This window comes from Hylaeus anthracinus, unplaced genomic scaffold (genome assembly GCF_026225885.1).
Source record: "Hylaeus anthracinus isolate JK02 unplaced genomic scaffold, UHH_iyHylAnth1.0_haploid 11982, whole genome shotgun sequence".
Taxonomy (NCBI): Eukaryota; Metazoa; Arthropoda; class Insecta; order Hymenoptera; family Colletidae; genus Hylaeus; species Hylaeus anthracinus.
In genome coordinates this window covers 12,701,059-12,722,553 of record NW_026534330.1, presented here as the reverse complement: position 1 = coordinate 12,722,553, position 21,495 = coordinate 12,701,059, and the positions used below count along the sequence as shown (strand labels likewise).

The window sequence follows — 21,495 nt, the reverse complement described above, 5'->3', positions numbered from 1 at the left end:
TGTGTGTGTGTGTGTGTGTGTGTGTGTGTGTGTGTGTGTGTGTGTGTTGTTAGGTTTCTCCAGAAGCAGTTAATTAAATACTTATGGTACTGGCGTGTATTAATCTATGCTGGTGCAGACAGACAGGCGTATATGGCACGTTGAGTTTCCTTTTTTCCCCCAACAATCTCCAACCAAGTTAGAAAAATAGATGAGAGCAGCCGTCGTACAAATAACGCGAATTCGCGACGGTTCGACTGGTCCGTTGATGTTCAACTTATATTCGTTATGCAAGGAAAAGTCGTTCACACCGCGATTGGATCTAGAAATGAGCAAAATCTCCAATTGGATATCATAATCAACGAATAAAAGACAAGCTACAGTCGCTCCATTCCTCTTCGAATAAATATCGATTATAAAATCTCAAGTATAGGTAGAATGAAATATTTGACCGCACTACGAAATAGGTATAAAATTGTGAATGGTAGAACGAAATATTCCCCAAGTGAACGAACAAAAGTTTCGATCGTATAACACAGGACTGGATCACTGGTCGTTGCTTTTTATTCGTTGTCCAATATTCGAATAAAACCTTGCCCATTTCTAAACTGAGATGCGCGAATCGCTTCCGCGTTTCGGGCAGGGCCGTGTCGCCCGGCGCCAACGATTCTGGCGACAGGGTGAACAGCATAAATCAATGTCCCGAACGCGTGTAATAGTAACTGGCTCATGCAGAGTCGATGTGGTAACGCTGGTTTCAAGAAAAGCAAATTCGACTGGGGAAACTACGCCCAGGAATTTTTCAAAGCTTTCTCAGCGAGCTGTCTAATGAATTCTCAGACGACGACATTCTCAATATCCAGAGGGATTTTATTGGATATTTCAAAGCAGAGCTCTGCATTCCTTTGGGAATTTTTGTCAGCGGATTACGCGTCATAATAAGTTTTTAGACGAAGTCTATTTAGGTTTTCATAGATAATTTAAATCATTGCCGCAATTCCTTAGCAGAGTAGCCAAGGAATTTTCAGAAATTAATATTTGTACTCTTCTATTTTTTGAAGTTTCCTGAGGGTGTCTAATCATCATAATTCCATCATCCAACTAGTTTCCACGAATTTTTCAAAGCTTGCTCGATAGACTACCTAACATATTCTCAGACAACGAAGCTCCAAAATGCGCAGCACGCTTTTAGTGGATGTTCCAAGCCAAAGTACCGGTACACCTTTCACGAATTTTTTAGATATTCCACGCGAGGCTACCTAACGAACCCCCAGACTGTTTCAGACCTAGAACCATACACGTTTTCCGCCAAGTGAAAGAGATCGACCTATGCGATACGAGGGTTTAATCGCGTGGAGGATTCGAGGAAAAGTAACCATTCCAAATCGAACCAAAGACCCTTTCACCCTCAACTATCGACTGCAACGATGTATTCCTTGCTCGCGTAGATCGATTGGAACACTCTCGAAAAGAAGCACGACCGCGAGAAACTGTCTGAAAGCGCAAGCTTTCCGCCACCCCCGCGGAGTGACCAATCCACCCAGCCGAAATGCACCTCGACTTACGAACTCTCCAAGTGGTTATCGCGCGGCTCTTCCTGATCACGAGGACGCGGTATCTCCTAGGCAAAATCTTTGGAACTTTGCACAAATCTAACAGAGTTGGGCAGTTGTTACTTTGAGATTACTTGTATATAAAAAATTAATTCCTGAAGATCTGACGACGAAGTAAACGCAGGTTTTAAATAATTCTCACGGACGAGCTCCGTTTAATAAATTTTGAATTACAAAGTATATTACACAGAGCTCGCCAGGAGTATTTTAATTATTACTACTCGATGCATATTTATAATAATCGCACGCAATTATCAGTTTTATTAGAAATCGGTAAACTTTTTAGAGTGGTGCCTGATTCCTCGCGATTACTAATTGCCCGGTAATTATAATCGAAGATCACACTTTGCCCAACACTGCCGTCTGGTCGTTTATTCCGTGAAACTTTTCCCCTTCCTTTAGAAATGGAGAACTCCCGAGTCGACGAAGCGTGTGCTCTTTCGTCGCATCTTTCTAGCGACGCCGCGTTAGAATCCGATTACTTCCCAAGCGTTATAATTATACTTCACGAGGATGCTCGGGTTGTTGCGATTGACGTGCTTTTCCGCGACGCTTTCGAACGTATTTATACGTCGGATGCGTCGGCGGTTTCAGTCATACACGAAAATAGAGAGCGACGCTGTTGGAATCGAGACAGAATCGAACGAGCAGGCGTCGTGGAGTTGACGAGGAACATCCATCGTGGTGTCCATCGGATTTTCATGAAACTTCGTATGTTTTCGGGGCGGGCCGAAAATAAGGAACACGAAGGTCTTCAAAATTGTCGATAGAAGGAAGTTAAGGTTTTCTAAATAGGTGTTTATAATATATAGTTTTCTAAATATGACAAATTACATGGGAGATTAGGTTATTACTAGAATTTACTATAGTTCGTTTATCTGTATCCAATATTTTCGAAGATCAAAAGGCTCAAGCTTTGGAGGGTAGGTTTCATCCCTTAAATATAAGACCCCAAGGTTAACAAAAATACGTATCAGCGTCTAAAGTCTAGTTCCCTCACCGAGACTAACTCCAACCGTTCCATACTTTATCAAACCTGAAAGTTTCATGAAAATCAAATGACGGTTCGACAGGTTCCTCGGTAGACTCGCAGAGAATCGAAGAAAACTCGACGCCACGCGTTTGGACAGGCTTCCAGGTCCGCGACTACGCGTTTGGACGAGGAACGAGAGTATGACCAACGCGGTTGTCGCATCGTAGCGTGGTCTGATGACGACTAACCCTGGCCAAGTCGAGCGTGTTCGATCCCGATGCGCGGTCGTAAGGTAGAGTTGCGCGCGTTGAGGGTAGGGAAACGTCGACGATTCCGCGGGGATTCTTGCAGGGTGGCGACCAACCGACTTGCCACAATGGAGGGCAGCTGTGTGCAGTCGGGGAACGACAATCGTCCCTGGGTATCTGGACAAACGTATCGCGTGGACGGCCTGCACAACCACCGCCGTCGCCCCTGCACGAGCATTCCTCGGCTCGGGAGGGTTGCAAGGGCGGAGGCATCCAGCAGGGCAGCTGGAACTCTGCTCTGACCTTGCGGGCCAACCCCCTCTCTCTTCAGTGAGACACCACTGGCCAACACTGTAACAGAGAGAGAGCGAGAGAGCGACAGAGGGAATATGGGTTGGTAGTCGATTAGCGTGCGAGGGAAAATGAAAAGAACAGAGGGATAGATCCCTTTCGGTGCGTTCACAACGATCTTGCCCAACATTTGCATACACCGAGACATCGATCATCGCGTCACACGATTGCTTCCGGCAACTGCGCGCAAGAGTCGAGACTAGGGTTGCCAGATTGATGTTTCGAAGAGAAATCTGACCCTTTCGTGCATTCGTTCGATGTTACGGGTTTTATATAGCTGGAAGGGTAGTTTCCCGTGCGTTCTTTACAGCAGATCGAAACAGAAACATGATCGAACAGAGAGCGACTGAATAAAAAAAACAAATGACTCGTTCGTTGCGAAAGTGGTTCAAGTCCATCTTCTTTTAATTCGAGATGCAAAAGGTTACGATAGGCGATGGGGTGTGATCAAGGTCTTCAAAATAATCGTGGCGACAATAATTCCACTACGTCTTCACATTCTCTCCGTGTAAGGTCACTCGTGTTTGTGGATTCACACAATTTCACAACAGAACTCAAATCAACGCAGAAACTCCATTTTCCAAAAAGATGGACTTACACCATCCCATACAAAAAAAAGACTCAAACATCCTTCGGAGACTCCATTTCACCTTAAAAAAATTCTAAAAAATAAGATACGCGATCTCGATCCACAAGTAATGGACCAAACCGCGAGCTTTTCGATTCTCGTTCGTGAAACATGCATTTGAATTCGAGCTAGACTTTTTTCCCAGCACAGCTTCGACGCCGAATTAAAATTTCAATCTGTCAACCACTGATCCACAAGCGAGAACGAGAGGCCCAGCGGAGGGAAACGCTAAACTACGAAAAGGGGATGCTGAAACTGGGATAAAGAAGGTCGGGGATGCTAACCGCTCTATCTCTCGGTCCTCTCTTTCTCTCTCTCTCTCTCTCTCTCTCTCTCTCTCTCTCTCTCTCTCTCTTTCTTTCTCTCTTTCTCTCTCACTCTCTCATTCCCGCGCCTCTGGATCTGTTTGGCTTCCCGATGCACGCTGGGGAGAAACGCAGCCGTATGGGTGTGTATTCAATGAAACAACCGTGCAACTGTCATACATAGAAGCTGTTTCGGGACGCTAGTTTTCCCTCTCGACGATTCTGCGACGACGAGCACTAACCCTCCGGATGTTTTCCACTCGCTCGCAGCCAGGTGATACGCTGCATTGACGGGTCGGTGAGATTCGAACGTACATACGCGGCTAAACGTTAGCGCGTGCCCCAGAAAACATCCCTTGGTTCGTTTATTTGAGAAAAGTAACGAGAAGTTACCGCTTGATTCGCGGGTCTGCTGGGATTTTCAGAGATTAGATTCTATTGATAGAACGTTATCCAAGGTGAAACTGTACAGAATGTAAATGAAATTGAGAAGCCTAATCCGAAGACGAATGTACAAAATATTGAATTCTTTTTAATATGAAACTCTCTCATAACGCTCTCATAAAAAAAAATGTATCGCACATTTTCGAGTAGTTTGTTTCTATAGAACAACCTATCGCAACGTCGGTTACCTCGCAGAAACGATTAAAATTATAGCATTTTCGACGACAGAGAAGTCACCAACTAGGAAGTCCTCGAACTATCGAGAGTCACGGAAAATGGAAGGGTCGAACGGGCCGACCGAAGTAAATTTAGACGTTTCTATTCGTTCGAGTGCTTTCTGGTAGTCTATTACTTTTTAATGGGCCGAAAATACATCGCTGCAGTTCCGTTCAGAATTTGCGCGAAAATGAATGGCGATATGCTAAATATAATTCCACCTTCTCATGCCTGGAACCTATAAATTTGCGTGGTACTTGCAAAAGTTGGTGTCGGGTATAACGTATCATTTCGCCCGTGTCAAAGGAACGTCGGGCTGCCTAGAACCAATAACTAACGTTGATTGATCGCGCAACCACACCCGGATGAGAAGAACGATGGCGTTGGCACAAACGTAAACAGCACGGGCACGAAACGAAAGAGAAAAAATCCAAAGATTATAACGGACAACGCCGCTCGTAACAAATACTGATGACTCTTCGTTCAGAAATATGTAAAAAAGAAAAACAGAGAAAACTTTTATCGTGCTTCGTTCTTTAAAGAATAATTAGTTCTCCTTTCCATCTATTTTTCGACCAACGCTATCCTTGTAATTCTACAAATTATATTTGAGTAGAACTTTAAACAAATTTGCGTTTCCTTCGCGCGGATAAGTCCAGGATACTCGAATAAATATCGCGTTGTTTTCCCAAGACGAAACTTCGCACGGGAAAAATTCACTGTACATTCGCTGCTACTTATTTTTTCTTTTTTCTTTTTTTTTTACGAAGAATCATCCTCTTGGAGTGGACCATCTGTTCCATCGGACAGCTAGTACGACACTAACCTATGCTGAACACGAACACGCCCGTAACGGCGGAACCGAATAAGACAAGCGTTTCTCAGCGGAGGTGAATTGTGCGTTTAAATCTGAATTTCATATTATCTGAACGTTTTAGTGTGCAAACATTCAGTTTGCGCAAACCGTGGACTCCGAATCCCCTGGGCGTAAGGGTAATACCAGCCATTTAAATAATTCGAGATTCAAATGACGCGGGGAATTCTAAGAAGATTAGCAATCATTAAATGCTGTATTAAGTCTGGTTAAATTATTATCGAAAACTGGAATAAAGCTGGCACGCGCGTTTAAGCGCTGAACACGGAAAGGTGTCTTCTTCTTGCGAACACAGCAATTTAGTTTGCTCTTAACGAACGAAAGTTTACTTCCACTGGAGTTTCAATTTCTCAGTGTATATGAAAATACTTCGTTCTAGAATTCTAGATAAATTTTGTACTCGAAGAGTAGCGAATAACAAGTCGTGTGTCTTCCATTTCCAACTCCAAACTTTCTTCTCTTTCGATTAAACGGAATTTAGTTCTCTTTCTCGTAGGCTCCAATTTTTATAGCACCATCGAAAAAAAAACGGGGATCGATGCTGAAGAACCTAGCATAATTGGAACGATCCTAATCGTTAACATCCGAAACTACAGATTGCAAAAACACCATACTTGAGGCACGTCGCTCGGGAAACGTATGTGCTCGCAGTCGGCGAAGTTCAGGAAAGTTTTCCCGCTCGGCGGAAAAATCCTCGCGATGTACGCGCCGCAGCCGCGGCGAATAATTTTCACGAGAGGATCTCGAGGACTTGCGTACACGAAACTCGGTCGTCGAGCTATCCCGAGTGTTGTTCATAACACAAAAAAAATTGTAGAAAAAGCAAACACTCGAACCGGACCGTCTGTCGCGCACGCGAAACGTTACACGCGGCTCCTGTTACAGATGAACAGCGAACTGTTGGATGCAGACGCAGCGAACTTCAATTGAGTCGTTTGTTGTAACAGTGGCATGGAATGCATTTATTATATTTGATGTGTGAAGTATTTGGCGTGGACTATGCTTTCGAATATTAATGGCGAGTGCATTTATTAGATGCTACATGATTTTTGTTTGTGCTTCGAAAGAGAAATTTTATCGTGATTATTTGTATATTGATGAATTAATTACTATTTACTCTAAATATAGCCTGTAAGGCTCTTGAACTGAAATTGTACGTTGATTATTTGTACGTTCATGAATTAATTACTATTCACTCTAAATAATGACGGAGTCTGTAAGGCTGTTGTGTTCTATTGTGCGACCAAGAAAGAACAAATTCAATCGTGCTGTTATTATACAGGCAGAGCTATAAATATTCGTACCCTTTATGTCTATTGAAGAAATTTGTTTAAATTTATTTACTGAATTTCTCAAAAGTTTTTGAAATCTAGGCGTCCATCTTGGTTTTATATCTTTTATTTTATAGAGTTATTTCTACCGAGCTTCCAAAGAAAAAAGCTTGTGTTGCTATCCAACAATTAAACACGAATTTCATAGAAGTGGACTTGAAAGTTACAATAGGTTTAATAGGTCAAAGCGTTTAATTAATACAGTACCATGAGAACATTGACGGGACTTATAAGTAAATAAAGGGTTAAATGATAGGTTTGATGTTTCCAAGTGAATGTTTCTATACATATGTCGATGTATGTATTAGGTGGACTGGAAAGTAATGTCGTTTTTGCAATTTTAAATACTTGTCTATCACTCATCAGGTCATTGATTTTTATCGATCTGGCATTGAAAATTTGCACACTAGTGAAACTTCTTCAATAGGCATAGAGGATCCGAGTATTTATGGTATTGACCGTATATAGCGTTATAAGAACAGCAATATTCGTGGATTTAATTAGATAGGCAACGGAGAGTCTGTACCACTTTGAAGTTCATTCAGTGAGGAACTGTCAGAGAAGATGCAGTACACTCCTGCTTAAGCGATGCTGAGCAGTCTCGTTCTTCTAAGATAGTCAGGTGACCGAACTTCAAAGCGGTGCAGCTTCGATCAAGAACCACCACTGCCTATCTAGCGTCACGTCACTGCCATAACAAATGTCTCAATTGTCCCCAGATATCCTGTCTTCCTTGGCGCGATTTCGAAGGAACGCTTCGCGGAATTGAGGCAAGTTCTGACGAGCTCTCCCGAGGTAGCCTTTGGCAGACAACTTCGAGAAACAATCCGGGAACGTCTCCGTCGTCGGCTAAGCTAAAGCGGTGTTTCGATCGCGAACGGAAAAATGAAAGCCTCTTGTCGCGTGCTCGGGAAAACGAAACTCTTTGCAGTGGCTACACCTCTGCTCGGTGATCCTCTTATTGAGCAACCCAGTCAACTCCTGCTACGGCCATTCATCCGCGAACCTCGGCCCTGTAATAAGGGCGAGAAGATATGCCTTTAAGAAGCTTATCGTGAAAAGGACCACCCCTCTCGAACAGGAGTTTCTTGGTCTACTACCCCTTTCGTCCCAACCCCCGACAAGTCTCTCCAGCCTCTCTTCAACTGCCACCCCGAGAATATTAAACAACCGATAGCCTCGCGAAGCGTGGAGAACCATAATACGCTGTTTCGTCCTCGAAGCCGCTTTGTTCGAGATCGATGGTTACGCGATGGAAACCGAAGAAGTGATTTTCCAGGCGGAAGTAATTGTATCGACGGGAAACGGAACAAAAGGTGTTCGCCAGGATGAAAACGTGGACGACGTTCGAAAGAAAAGTATCGACGCAGAGGGCGAATGGTTTGCATAATTTCGCACGCTAATCGATTCGACGGACAAGTGCTCGGTTAGAGGTTATTTTCAGTTTTGAGTGGCGAAACTTCGGGATCCTCGGTTAACTCGAAAGCAGGGTAAGTGGCGATTTTTGACTCGAGCTGGAATTCCACGAGTAAAACGAATGGGGTAGAGTGAGAGTGAAAGGACGAGCAAGCCAACAAGACTCGATTTACAAGGTGGATCTACAAATTTTTATTTTCACCTAACAATTCTTGAGGAAACAAACAATGGAAAAATTCGATAACTCGCGTAAAAATAATCGTTCCGAAGGGAGAATTGTTTTACAAGGGGATTATATTAGTTAGTCCGTCGATACCCTGTACAAACGGAATGGGCATTGAAATTGGAGAACGCTTCGCGCTTAAATGACGGGTTCGCAATTCTGTTGTCGGTGAATTCGGAACGGTGTTTCGCGAAGCCTGGGCGAAATCAATTATCATTATGGAAGATCGATCGCAACAACCCGTCGCACCCAGGAAAATAGACTGCCTTGTCGTAACGGTTGCTTCTAAATAGAATAGCTCCGAATGGGACAGAAGTACTTGGCGTTATTGGAATTGAAATTTAATGAGGATCCGAGCACTCTACATTTTAGGTGTAGCGGGTGTCACTGCGAGCTAGCACCTCGTAGAACTTTCTCGCTTCAAAGCTTAAGGGAAAGACGTTTTATACGGGAGGAAAATGCAAAACGCTCGTAGAACGTTCGATCAAACTTTGGAACAGTGTCCCGGAAAGTGGAAGGTTAATCGCGCGTGACAGAGACCATGGACCCTCGAGATACTCCAGAGATGAAATCTGTTCTCTTTTTCTCTAACAGAATGATTCCTGTTCAAGATTATCTCCAGACGTACCCCAAGTTCCCCGCCGCGTCAACCACAAATCCCTCGGAAAGACGGTAACAAGTTTCATTAGAGAGAGATACCAACGGAAAGAATGAAAACACGTCGTAAAAAAGACTGGCAATTTAACGAAGGGACAATATTGTACCTGGCGGGATTTCCCGACAATAAGAAAAATGAAGATGATATTTAAAGCGGTAACTTAAAGTGGCTCACCGGGTATACCCAACCAGCTCAACCAACGGCGTGAGAAAAATAAAAAGGAGCAACGATGGCTCTTTCGAAGGAAATCGATCGACCCCCCACGAGGACGGGGGTGGAAGCGCAAGACGCGCGACAAAAAGAATAATTACGCTAATGAAGGGAGGGCGGCGTAATTAAATGCAACGGCTGCCGAACCGATGGCCCGTGTCGTCACGGACGAACTCAAAACGGTGAAACGCTTTTTATCGTTAACCGTGAAACGCCCTTTGACCAAGACCAGGAGAAAGTCGCGTAACGTTAATTTCCATTTGCAGTCTCTCCAGCGTTACGAGTCTACTAATGCACGAACCCACCGATTCTCTGGCACCGTTAAAGGTCGGCGGACACGAAGTAACTCGAGATGTGACAACGTGTCCCGTCGGACGACGCCGACGCCCGGAGACGCCGGGAGATTCCTTCCTTAGTGTCGTGGGAAATTCATGAAATTAATCAAGGTGCCGCGAAGAACGGATAGTTAAAGCGCAGGTGAAACAGACACGCGAGTTGTATCGTTTAAGTGAACGACTTTTCCTTCGAGAACTGCTGGGAACGCCCCTAAGTGGAAATTCGGATTCAGTGATCAGAGTTTAACGCAAATAGCGTCGCTATCGCGTCTGAACCAGGCTAGTAGCTTTCGAGCATAGTAGATTGGTCATCTTCGATGAACAGAGAGAGTCCTCTTCGGTTTTTCGATCTAAAACTTGGTTTTCGAGATAGGAGCAGTCCAGGTTTCTATGCTAACACTTATCTGCTTGTATCTCGGAGCTTTGGATCGCAAGGAACATTTTTATTAACCCTTTGCGCACGAAAGGAGCGCCGATGCGGCGCCCGGCCGATTTGAACTGTCAACTCGAGCGGCGCTGCTGCGGCGGCCGAGTGATTTGAAGTCTTAAATAGTGGCGTAAGCTTTTTATGGGGGCATGGAAATTTCCCTGATTAATTCATACCTAACATTTCTAGAACACTATCATTCTATTAGCCATTGATATCCACTGAAAATAGCCAAAATACAATTCTCAAAAGCTATGAACCGAATTAAAACTCTCTTAATCGTTTTAATAGCATTGCTACGGGCGAGTAAACACCTCAGGGGCGATCTTTCCAACTCCTCGCATCAGCTACGATTCATTCCTAATTTTCGGACCAGTTCAAGTGCGCAATTGGCGTCTCTTGCGCGTACGTCAGTCGCGAAATCCGCTTATCCATCAATGCACAAGGAGAAATCGATACGAGCGGCGCACATTGTTTGCGAGCGATGCTCGCAATTTTCGCGCTCCGTTCGGTCTTGGTAAGTACAAAATTGCGAACCGACGCGACACGTAAAGCTTTGTAACCGCGACCATCTTTCGTGACTAGCATCGCACGTTCGGAAAGTGTCGTATCCCCGAACGCTTTACGCGCCTACGATTTTACAGATATTCCGCGATAACTTCAAGCGACCGTGAACGTTCGTCGATAGAAAAGGATCCCACGAAACGATTGTCGACCCTGAGCGACGAGACGCGAAGAAAATGGAAAGTAAACGATCCCCGACATTTATACCAGTGGTTAAAAGTAAAAGGTTAAAACCTTTCGAGAATTTACGGATGTTTAGCACTCGCTGGAATAAATGAAGAACGAGGACCTATTTACCACCTCGACGCTGCGGTTTGCTTCTATTCAAAGTGTCCTTCTCTTATCCTTATCACCGTAGTTCTAATAATACACAAGCTACGTTACTTTCTCAGGAATTTCAATTATTTTTAAGAAGAATTGAAACCTGCAACCGAAACATTGATGGGGGTGGTTATTGTATTGCGTTCGTTATAAATGCACGGGTCTTCAATAGCGAAATACCTTTACGGTAGTACGTGCACTTACAAGCTTGGACCAATTTCACGAGAAATAAAAATACTAGCTTCGTGCCTGGCGGAACACAGGAACAGGAGCAAACAGGCTCGTGGCAGGCGCGCGTCACCCTTCACTCGTTTCAGCGAATGCCCCCGCGAATTTTCAGAAAAGCTTCTGGACCAAAGGGAGAGAAAAAAATAGCGTGACACGGCAGAGACTCCGTGTTCAAGTTAGCCCGGTGCCACTGGACTTGTTCAGTATTTGTATCTCGGGGTGTTTCTGTTTTATGTGACCCTTCAAGTTATCCAGCCGGGTCCTGCGGCACCCGCACAGAGGGCAGACGTAATTCCCTGGATTGTGGGTCAAGTAATGATTCTTTAGATTCGACACGACCCGGCCGCATAGTTTGCATTTGCTAGTGTAAGTGTACGGCAGCTTTTCGAAAAAGTCCGACAGATTAACTTTCTCAATGTACGTAATCGGCGCGCACTCAGTGCCCTGAGGAGTTAAAAGTGTCGTATCTGGAAATAGAGAAAATTCGTGCGTGAAAAACGGCCATCGACGATGACGATTCGATCGGTGGTGATCGGCTCCTTAGTTTACCAATCGAGCTCAGCTTTTCTTTTTTCTTTTCTTTTTTTTTTCACGCTTACGATCGTGGATTCGCTGTGGATAAGGGGTGGTTAACACGTATGCGCCCCGTTTGTGGCTCGTACGGCCAGAAAGATCGATGCGCGATTACGGATGATATTTTCATGCACTCGTCGATAGAAGAGACCGTCGACACGGGGGTTAAAAACGTTTCCACGCGACGGCGTTGTAGTTATTTATCGTATTTTATGTATACATATCGTTATCGATTATTGAGTAGTCGAGTATTGTACTTAAAAGGGAAAGGCACCATTAAACAAAACCCCTCTATGAAAAGTCTGTTCTTGCAACAGCCTTCGGGCCTCAGAGACTAGTTCGTCATGACTATTTTCGAGCCACGCCGGCCCACGAGAATCAGTTTTTATACTCAGTCTTCGACGTCTTTCACAACCTACGATATAAATATTAATATAATATAATATAGGATATCTATAAATATGGATATAAATAGTTACTTAATACTGATCTCCTCCACCTGCGGAACAAGACTGGCGTTACGAAATTACAACCAACGGTACGCACCCGTGCATGGAACTGGACGAAATACCCTAGCTTCGTGACGCCATATTGCTGTCTAACGCGTCAGGGGTTTCCCATGGAATACAACGTTCTTCCAATTTTTTTAACGAAATGATTTCACCAAGATTGTAAAGCTTGTAAAGCTACTCCTTTTGAAACTTTGTACGATAGACAATAGAACTTGAATGTCCTAGATTCTGGATCTCGAGAAGACTGTGACTACATTCGGTGTACTACAAACTATAATTATTTTTCAGAAAGTTGACTCAAAACTAACCAACTTCAAAAGACTTTTATTCCTCCTCAGACGTCTCATGTTTAACCCTTGGTACCCTTGTCAAATTCCCAATTTGTCTTTTTTCAATTACCAACAAACTCTTTTTAATTTGATTAAACAGTCGATATCTCGAGTTAATAGAATTCCAAAGTAAACACAACGAATTATGAAGCCTCGACGACACTTACGCACTGTGGTCACCCTCTAATTAAAAGTCTTCGGCTAAAGTCTACCAACTCGAACAGCGTTTAATGAAATCGTTTAGTTAAAAAGTTGTAGCTGATTTATTTCACCCCGGAGAACCGTTCCGCGCGTTAGAACTCAGCGCTGGCAATTCTCGCGAATTTCCAGCCGGTTGGAAATCATCCTCGCTGAAGAAAAGCGCGTCACAAGAGGCGTTCGGCCGTCCGAAGTATCTCTGTTATGCAAATCTAATCAAAGGCAATATCTCGAGCTTTCTTGCCGACGAAATTCCGTGGCAGAAATGAACGTCTGTGCTCCGTGGGGGATGCGCAGGTAAAACTCAGTCCCATGCGTCGCGTACGGAAGAATGTCTGGGGATGATTCTCGGAGAAACCGTTTCCGTTCAGACGCGCAAACACTTGGAAACCGTACTTTGCTTGCTCAAGGGAGACAAAGAAGGATATATATTGGGCTCATGCATAAATTCGTGCCGATTTATTTTGGCTAGCGTTTTGCCCCGAAACGAATAATTCCTTGGTCTTGCGTTACTCTTTCTTTCTTTCTGCTATAATTTATCGCTGGGGAAGTTTCAGGTTGAAGATTGAGGATACGGATTAACAGATACGAATATTCAAGATTTAAATAATCATGGAATTCGTAGATATATTTGTGCCGTGTAAGTTGAATTGATTACCAAAAGGAATACTACAGAGAAAACAGAGAGTGGAGAACATTCCCAAGGCCCCGTTCTTTCCAAGGCAAAAGACTATAAAAAAAAAAATAGGCCAAATTTGTGCACAGATCCCCCATAGAAAAATACTTATTTTACAGATAGGCAACGCGGCAGGGAGGTAGTCCACGTGAACACACGATATATATATATATATATCAGACTCTCATATTTGTACTCGAAAATGACTCCGACTGTGAGATCTCTAAGCAAACGATTCTACGAAATGGACCTTAAAGTCTCCCCTCTGTCGAGGCGAGACGGGCCCGAACGACTTAATCGAGTAATACTCTTAAATTAATTAGAAACTAGACGACAATAAATAAGCTTAGATTTTCGTAATGGGGAATAATTTAAACGGAAAAAAAACGAAACACGATTAAAAGTAGTTTGCGAGCGAAAATTAGTTTGACGCTCGGTTAAAAGTAATGAAGTATGGCCGAGTTACACACAAAACATTCTCGACGAAGAAGTTGATTAATACTAATCGCACGTCCCCGAGATTTACACGGGGACGCGTGAGCAACGAATCCTGGACCGAGATAATCACGGGCTCAGCTTCCTCGTTTTTTCCACGTCCACGTATGCGTCCGCTCTCCCTCTCAGTGTTTCCACGTACGAATGGACCAATCGGTCGTTCGCGCGCGTACGGGAAATTCTAAGTGAGGTAAGCTGGTTCCGATTTTGCTAAAAAGTGCTTGTGCTCTAAGCGCATGAACGGCGATATCAACGATCCCTCTCGTATTCCGTGCTTCAACTTAATATGCCTTTTCAGATTGTCCGATCTCGTTAACGATATCATGCATATTTGGCACTGATACTTATCGGGGAAATGCGATTTCATGTGCTTTTTTATGTTGGCTACGCTCTTACCGCAGAGCTTACAACTCTCTGCACCGACAGAGTTCGACTGTTCTAACTTATTCTGACCGTCTTTACTTATATCCTTCTCTTTTTTGCAAGTCCCTGCTGTTCCTGGAATACAAGATCCCGTTTCAATAAGTTGGTTAAGGTCACTGCGACATACCGACAATCTCTACTAGATTCACGATAAGATATATAGTAAGAAACGTGTGAAAAACACCTCTCATAAAGTCACACTTCTACGTCAAGTCAAAGAATTGCAGAAGGGTATCCTCCCGCGAGGGGAACATCCCAAAAGTGCACCCCTGATTCCATCATCGAATTTTTTCTTGCCTGATGCACCCCCTGCGAGACTATAAGGCGACTCCTTGTTATTTAATCAAAGAATTTGTATATGTAAATAATCTTCTGCTAAGTTGTGTACTCTTTCTGAATAAAAACGACAGTTAACCCTTCGCAGTCCAGATTTTCTGATTTCAGTACAGTTCTGTCGAGTCTCGCTCGACATAGGACAACAAAGGGTTAAGTGTAAAAGTATCGACGCAAACGGTAAAATTTGTACAATTTTTCATTAAAGAAACGAGGAGTCAAAAATTCGATCTCGAAACTGTGGGGGAACACTCGCAACGTTCCCATCGCCGACGAAATCACGTTCTCCAATGGAAAGTCACGAAGGCATAGACTGAGAAACACCACACTCGTAATAATATCTATGTGTCTATACAGTATACAATATAGTATCTCTATAGATGCCTACTCGTAGCAAAGATAATCATATCAAATCACGTAAAGGAAAAAAATAAAATAAAAATTGAAAAGCGCACACCTACTGGTCTTATCATTGTCAAAGAGTTACAATAAACGCAAAGCTAGCACAACACGTCGTCACACAACTGAAACAGAATAAATTGAAGGAAATACGTGAATAAAATAAAATATGAAAGGTTTTGGGGAGAGGGTTTTCGGCGAATGAAATAAAAACACGAAAGAAACTGTTCGTTAAAGGATCAACGCAAGCGGAAGAGAACCCTGGGCGAAGAGAACTGCTGACGGTGGATACTCTCCAGATGAGAACGCTCTCGTGCTCGGAGTGAACAAACGATATTCGAGTTTATCAACAAATTCTGCCCACTGTACTTCGTCTCGACTTGCTTCGCGGAGTTACGCGCGAAGGATACGTCGAGGTCTGCGCAGCGACTTCGCTGGAATCAGACTTTACGTTCTTCGTCGCCGACGGGCGACAAGTTAACGGATCGTGAACGATGACGACGACGTCGATTTTCTGCGAGATCAAGCGCCAAACAAGCTCGAGAAGGTAAATGGACCGTCGCACGCGTTAGCAACAAAATCCTTGTTCAGCCGGGACCGTGACGTCAGAGTTGGGCAACGATTACTTCGCGATCACTTCTGTCCATCGCCAGATTGATCGGTAATCGTTAAGCTGCACGACTGTGCCTCGGAGGCAAATGCTGAACTTCAAGTTTTGGAAATTTCAGACGCGAGCCATTTAGCTGTTGCATACAAAATTGCACGGATGTGCAAGCTAAATCTTCAAGAGGTCTTGGAAAGGGTTGTACCAAATTTAAGTAACTATAATACGTGACTAATGAGCCAAGAAGAAAGGAAAAGCTGAAGAGTAAAAGTCGATTATAAATTTGCCAAAGTGGAGAATAGAATTACTCTTTCATCTATAATTGTTACTCAAATATATAGATCACTGTATTTCACAACCTCGTTGAAAGGTTGAACACGTGTTTATACTACTATATTCTTTCCTGCAACTTGAAACATTTCCAAAATGTTCACTCAGCACAGATCGCCCCCGCGGTCTAGGCGTGCAGTCTGCAATCATAAATCGTGGAATTGTAATCTTCCAGAGCGAATCGTGTCCGATTTATTCGTGAACGATGAATCATGATTATCGATTACTCGGTAATCGTAACCATGGATTACGTTTTGCCCAACGCTTCTCGACGGTGGACTCGAGACGCTCTCGACCAAAGTCAAAAACGATCTCGCGTTACGCAATCGACTCTTTTTCCTACCGAATTGACGTTGCTCTGGGGCCGATTCCGTCGATCGCTTTACGTAACGCGCGGACACGTTGCATTTTGTTGCTAACGTATCTTCGTTTACTCGTACGATTGCGGTTTAAAATAAACAACGCATGAGAGACGCGTGAGAATGTAAGATTAAGATCGCTACGGTGATGTGAGACGTGGCGATAGGTATTTGTAATAGGACAGAGAAAACAGTGTGTAAAGGCATGCATAGAGAATCACGCCGTAGTGATGTATGTGTGTGTGTATATGGCCGTGTGTATATATATATATATATAAATGTTTATATACATACATACACGCGCATACGGTGGCGGCCAGCTGCTTAAGACCGTGCCATACTTTATGAAACAACCGTGACTGACGTTTCACAAATTTAATATCTCGCGTGTTAGACTCATCAGTGACACGCGCCGAGAATTATGCAACGCGACTTAACAGTATTTTTCACTTATGAATTACAAATACTTTCAACAGTTCGTTACGTCGTAACGGTGGCTAATTACGTGAGAGTTATTCGCCGGTGCGAAACATTTTTTACGACATTCCATATAAAATAAATGTATCGAGAAATAAGGAGAATTAATTTTTGATCATTGTTGGTCCCTAACTTCTGTGAAGTGGATTCTTGGTTCCTGTTTCATACCTGAAGCCATGGATCTAGCGATACAAGGGAAAACTTTGAATTTTAACCCTCCATTTAACCCTTTGTTTAAAAAATGAAATTGTTTCTTAAATCCTGTGAAATTTCTTCGGTGAACTAAATAGAAATTGTATTTATACTGTGTCCCCAAAGCGTCCCTTATAATAAACTACTTCTTAGACTCTTCCAAGACACGATTTCCTATAAAAACCCTATCGGAGTGTCGTCCAGCGGACCTTAAACGAAACACCGTAACACTCTCGCTCCGAAAACGAATCACATTAATTTCTGCCCGACTTGAACACTTCTCCACCGTCACGACGACAAGATACAATTGTTCAAATTACTTGCAATTTATAAACAGAAAGCATACACGATTCCCAGCGAATATAGACTCGCGAGTCTGACATACAAAAAATCAAATTGCTAAGAATTAAATCACGTTTATTTTTTGAATAATGTAACAGCCCCAACTAGCCAGCCACCGCTGTATGCATACACGTATATACGGTTCGTTTACAAATTATATTTATGGTCATATGCCGGCACACGTATGTACACATGTTCCCAGGGACAGGCAGCGGCATTCACGCGCGCACGCACACACCGACACGTCGCACTGAGAATTTATTCCGTTAATCCTTGCCACGCATACGACCGGATCCACCGATGTGTATGTATATGTATAAGGTAGCATAAAACAAAAACCAAAAAAAGAAGAAACGCCAACACACACGGGACCACGTACGCAATCAACGACCACACACCATCTCAAAGAAAATTCACAGACAAACAGGAGTACTGTCCATTTGCTTGATACCAAACGAAAAGTACTATCCACTTTGCCGATACCACTTGGCCCAAAACCAACGTTCCTTTTTCTTTTTTAAATATCTCTTTCCTTCTTTTTTTTCTCAATGTTAGATACTCCTATTAACACACTTACGGACTCGTAACTACCACAGTGACATAGCAAATGCACGATACCATCACCACAACACCAAGGATATATATCTATATATACATATGCATATATACACGTATATACATATATATATGTATATATATACGATCGTGTCGTATACCCGTACGTATACATACGCGTATACTTCGTACACGCGAATATATACGTACACGTACACAGGATACATCCATCAACAAGAAAATTGTTCGTGTTCTAAAGAGTTACCACTCACTACGCTTGCCAGACTCGGAAATAGAGGGATGCTCGCTTCGTACGCCTATGTACGACTCGACGCGCAAAAATTCTTGCAAACGTGCATGCACATCTCCCTCGATTTCTTAGACGCCACGTGGTTCCCGTGCACCGCGAATTTACCGAAAACAAACGCGTCGGTGGCCGCGACTGCCGCGAGGCCGCCGAACGAAACAGATGGCGAAGCGAGGAGGCATGTGTTTAACTTGTTGCATCCCGCGCGCGTTAGGAACGCTCGAGAGCGTCGACGGGCAAACGGGAATCACGTGCAATCTAAATGGAATTTTGATTGTAATGATAGATGTTTGTTGGTCTTACCATCAAGTCCGTCGAGCATTTCTGGGGGATTATGGTGTTCGGACGATTCAATCCCTGACACGCCATCGCTAAGCGCGCCTGCCGTGGCACCCCCATCGTCTCCTAGCAACCCAACTGGATGTCCCTGCACACCACACGAGCGAAATTGTGAATAACAATGCGATAAATAACGCTTTAATCCAGAGATGGACGGGAGTATTATCTGAACTCCAATTTCGAGTAATTAATATAAGGTAAATAACTTTTTAACAGAGTTTAACTCGCTTTGCAACTCTTACGGTACAGTATTGTCTTCTGCTATCCATAGAGCAAGAATTTGTAAAATTTTACAGGCCCATCTCTGATTTCACTTAATCGTTACATTTCCTTCTTGATTACTGTCGCGTCTTTATTTTGTGTTAGCTGGTTAGTTATGTGCTCGCAATGATGCGTTAATTGAACGGGAAGCATCCCCTACTTCACATATATATAGAAAAATTAATAATATAATTTTATTACAGGAGAAAAATTTCCTTTATCGAGGGGAAGGGCTGAAGTTTGAGAAACACTGACATAACGTATTAAAATTAATTGGAATGTATCGAAACATTATTTATTAAACTTCAATCAGAAAGTAATTTATCGATTCCCAAACGTTATTCCATTTTCTCCTTGTTTTTCGAAACGTATACCATTAAAAAAAAAAAAAAAAACTATGACGCTCGTGAATTAAATTTATATTGCTTGAAAACATTTTGAGGTACACAAATTTTATACAGATAATAAAATAAAATTCGTAACACGCGATTAAGGTAACTCGCTCAATGTTCATATAGGTATATTATAAAACAGAATCGATATGTATCGTAATAAAAATATTAAACTTTTGACATCACCTCAAAAATGCACATGCTTTGGCATTCCATATCTTTCTACAAATGTTCAAGAAGATATAGATATAAATTTCAACAGATTTAATTGCTTATACACATAAACCATGTATATAAAATAATATGTCCACGCAATTAATTTGATAAATAACTTCGTCACATATTGACTCAACATTAAAAATAAACATCTTTAAATATCTTTGTTAATATAGCATTTCATACCCTTTATATTCGTAATTTTTGTTTACGCGTCATACGTGTAAAACTTTGATAAGTACACATACTCTTTAAAAAAATGTACTGATTAAACATGCTGTTCCTAATTGGAAGAATTGAATTGCATATGCTTTGTATGCTCCTACGAACTGTCAAATTTATGTATTATACCAATAGAAAAACAAAACAAAGTATGATATAAGAAGAAAAACAAAACCAAACAGAGCTGCCAAACTAGCGTGGCACAAGCATACTCTTATCAAGATACAGTAAATAAACATACATACTTTATAAAAATGTGGATGACTGGAAAATTACGTACACAATCTTCCGTAATTACGAACATACACATGCATACCTGACCTTATAATAATTGAGTGTAAAAAATATTTATATATTCTTCTCTGCATTGAATATAATTTCTTAGTAAACAAAATCTCGTTAAAACTTTCAGTGAAGTTGATATCAAACCGCGATTTGAATGCAATATTAATTAAAAATTAGTAAGTTTCCGTGATGTAAGTATAGGACTGTTTTTATTCGCTTTCTTTAGCGACACACAAATTGTGCGCCTTACATTTATCATGGTGATTCACAATTTCGAGTCTAAAGTTACCGTTCCCTGCAGCAAACGAAGTACGTATTTCAGGTATAGAATCACTCCACTTCCGACAATATTTACAGAACATAAGGTTCGATCTCTCGTCAAACTGAAGCCAAGAGTACATGTCTAACCAACTGACTCTGAATCTACCAGTCTTTCTACCTTGAGGAACAGAACGTTGCGAAACATTGCACAAAGTTGACTGTATTATTGACATTCCCTGTTGTTGATTCACTATTTTTGACCCATGCATATTATCATCGATTTGGGAACTTTTAATATTCGTGCTCTCAGACTGGGATTTGAGTTGTGGTTTCAATACAGCATTGTTTTTATACGAATATGAATTCAAAGGTATGGATTGATTTTGTGAACATTCGAGAGAATTCCCATAATATTCAGGTGTAGTCTCCGATACATTGACAGACAGAGAACCTCCAGCCATTATATTGTATTCACGAGAAACTTGTATCACAGCGGAATCTGGTTGATTTTGGATCATATTCTGTACATCCATAGTTTCGTCACTCTTCCCATCTCTTTGAATCTCCCACTCCACACTAGTCTGTCAACAGAGAAGGAAAGGATATGTGTTTAATCAACACATCTTCAATTTTGCCTTTTAGCATAAAAGAAGACAATCTTGTTATCTCTATTTAGTCATCCCTTCCTTCCCATGTCTGTTTAGACTGAGCAGTAAAATATCATTATTATGGGAACAGTAACGAAACTATGTTCTGGCATGTTATGCTCAATATATGGCATGATTTGATGAATAGCTCGAAAGCTACGCATCAAGAAATAATTTTCTTCGCTAAGATTGACTACAAAATACTACAGGAAGAGGAAATAAAATAACATGCTGAAATAAAAATAATAAATAATGGTTTTGATAAGAAGAAAAATACGTGAACACTGAATTGTGCTTTACACGCTCTTATGTACTAAACTAAAAAAACCGTGCAACAAGTACATATTGTACTAAATTTTATACAATTATATGTTACACAAGGAAATGGTAGTTTTAATATGACAATTTAAAAACATATTAGAAA

General features: G+C 42.1%; 1 protein-coding gene and 1 long non-coding RNA gene across 13 annotated transcripts in view; one reads left to right on the top strand and one right to left on the bottom strand.

Moving 5' to 3' along the window:
- The window catches only part of LOC128886407 (sex determination protein fruitless), an 86,980-nt gene that overhangs the window by 23,727 nt on the left and 41,758 nt on the right, over positions 1-21,495 (bottom strand). For 5 of the 12 annotated variants that reach the window (XM_054141283.1, XM_054141280.1, XM_054141284.1 and 2 more), the window contains one exon: positions 20,224-21,005. In XM_054141283.1, the coding sequence (XP_053997258.1) occupies positions 20,373-21,005 (633 nt within the window). In that variant the 3' untranslated portion in view covers positions 20,224-20,372. Of the gene's footprint in view, positions 1-27; positions 3,165-10,364; positions 11,812-12,188; positions 14,626-14,657; positions 15,408-18,751; positions 18,876-20,223; positions 21,006-21,495 lie in introns of those variants that run through there. The other 7 variants (XM_054141289.1, XM_054141290.1, XM_054141291.1 and 4 more) reach the window with 5 other exon arrangements.
- Positions 16,816-20,041, top strand: LOC128886448 (uncharacterized). Its single transcript, XR_008459828.1, has 3 exons — positions 16,816-17,890; positions 18,759-18,984; positions 19,252-20,041. It is a non-coding gene; the product is annotated as an uncharacterized LOC128886448 (long non-coding RNA).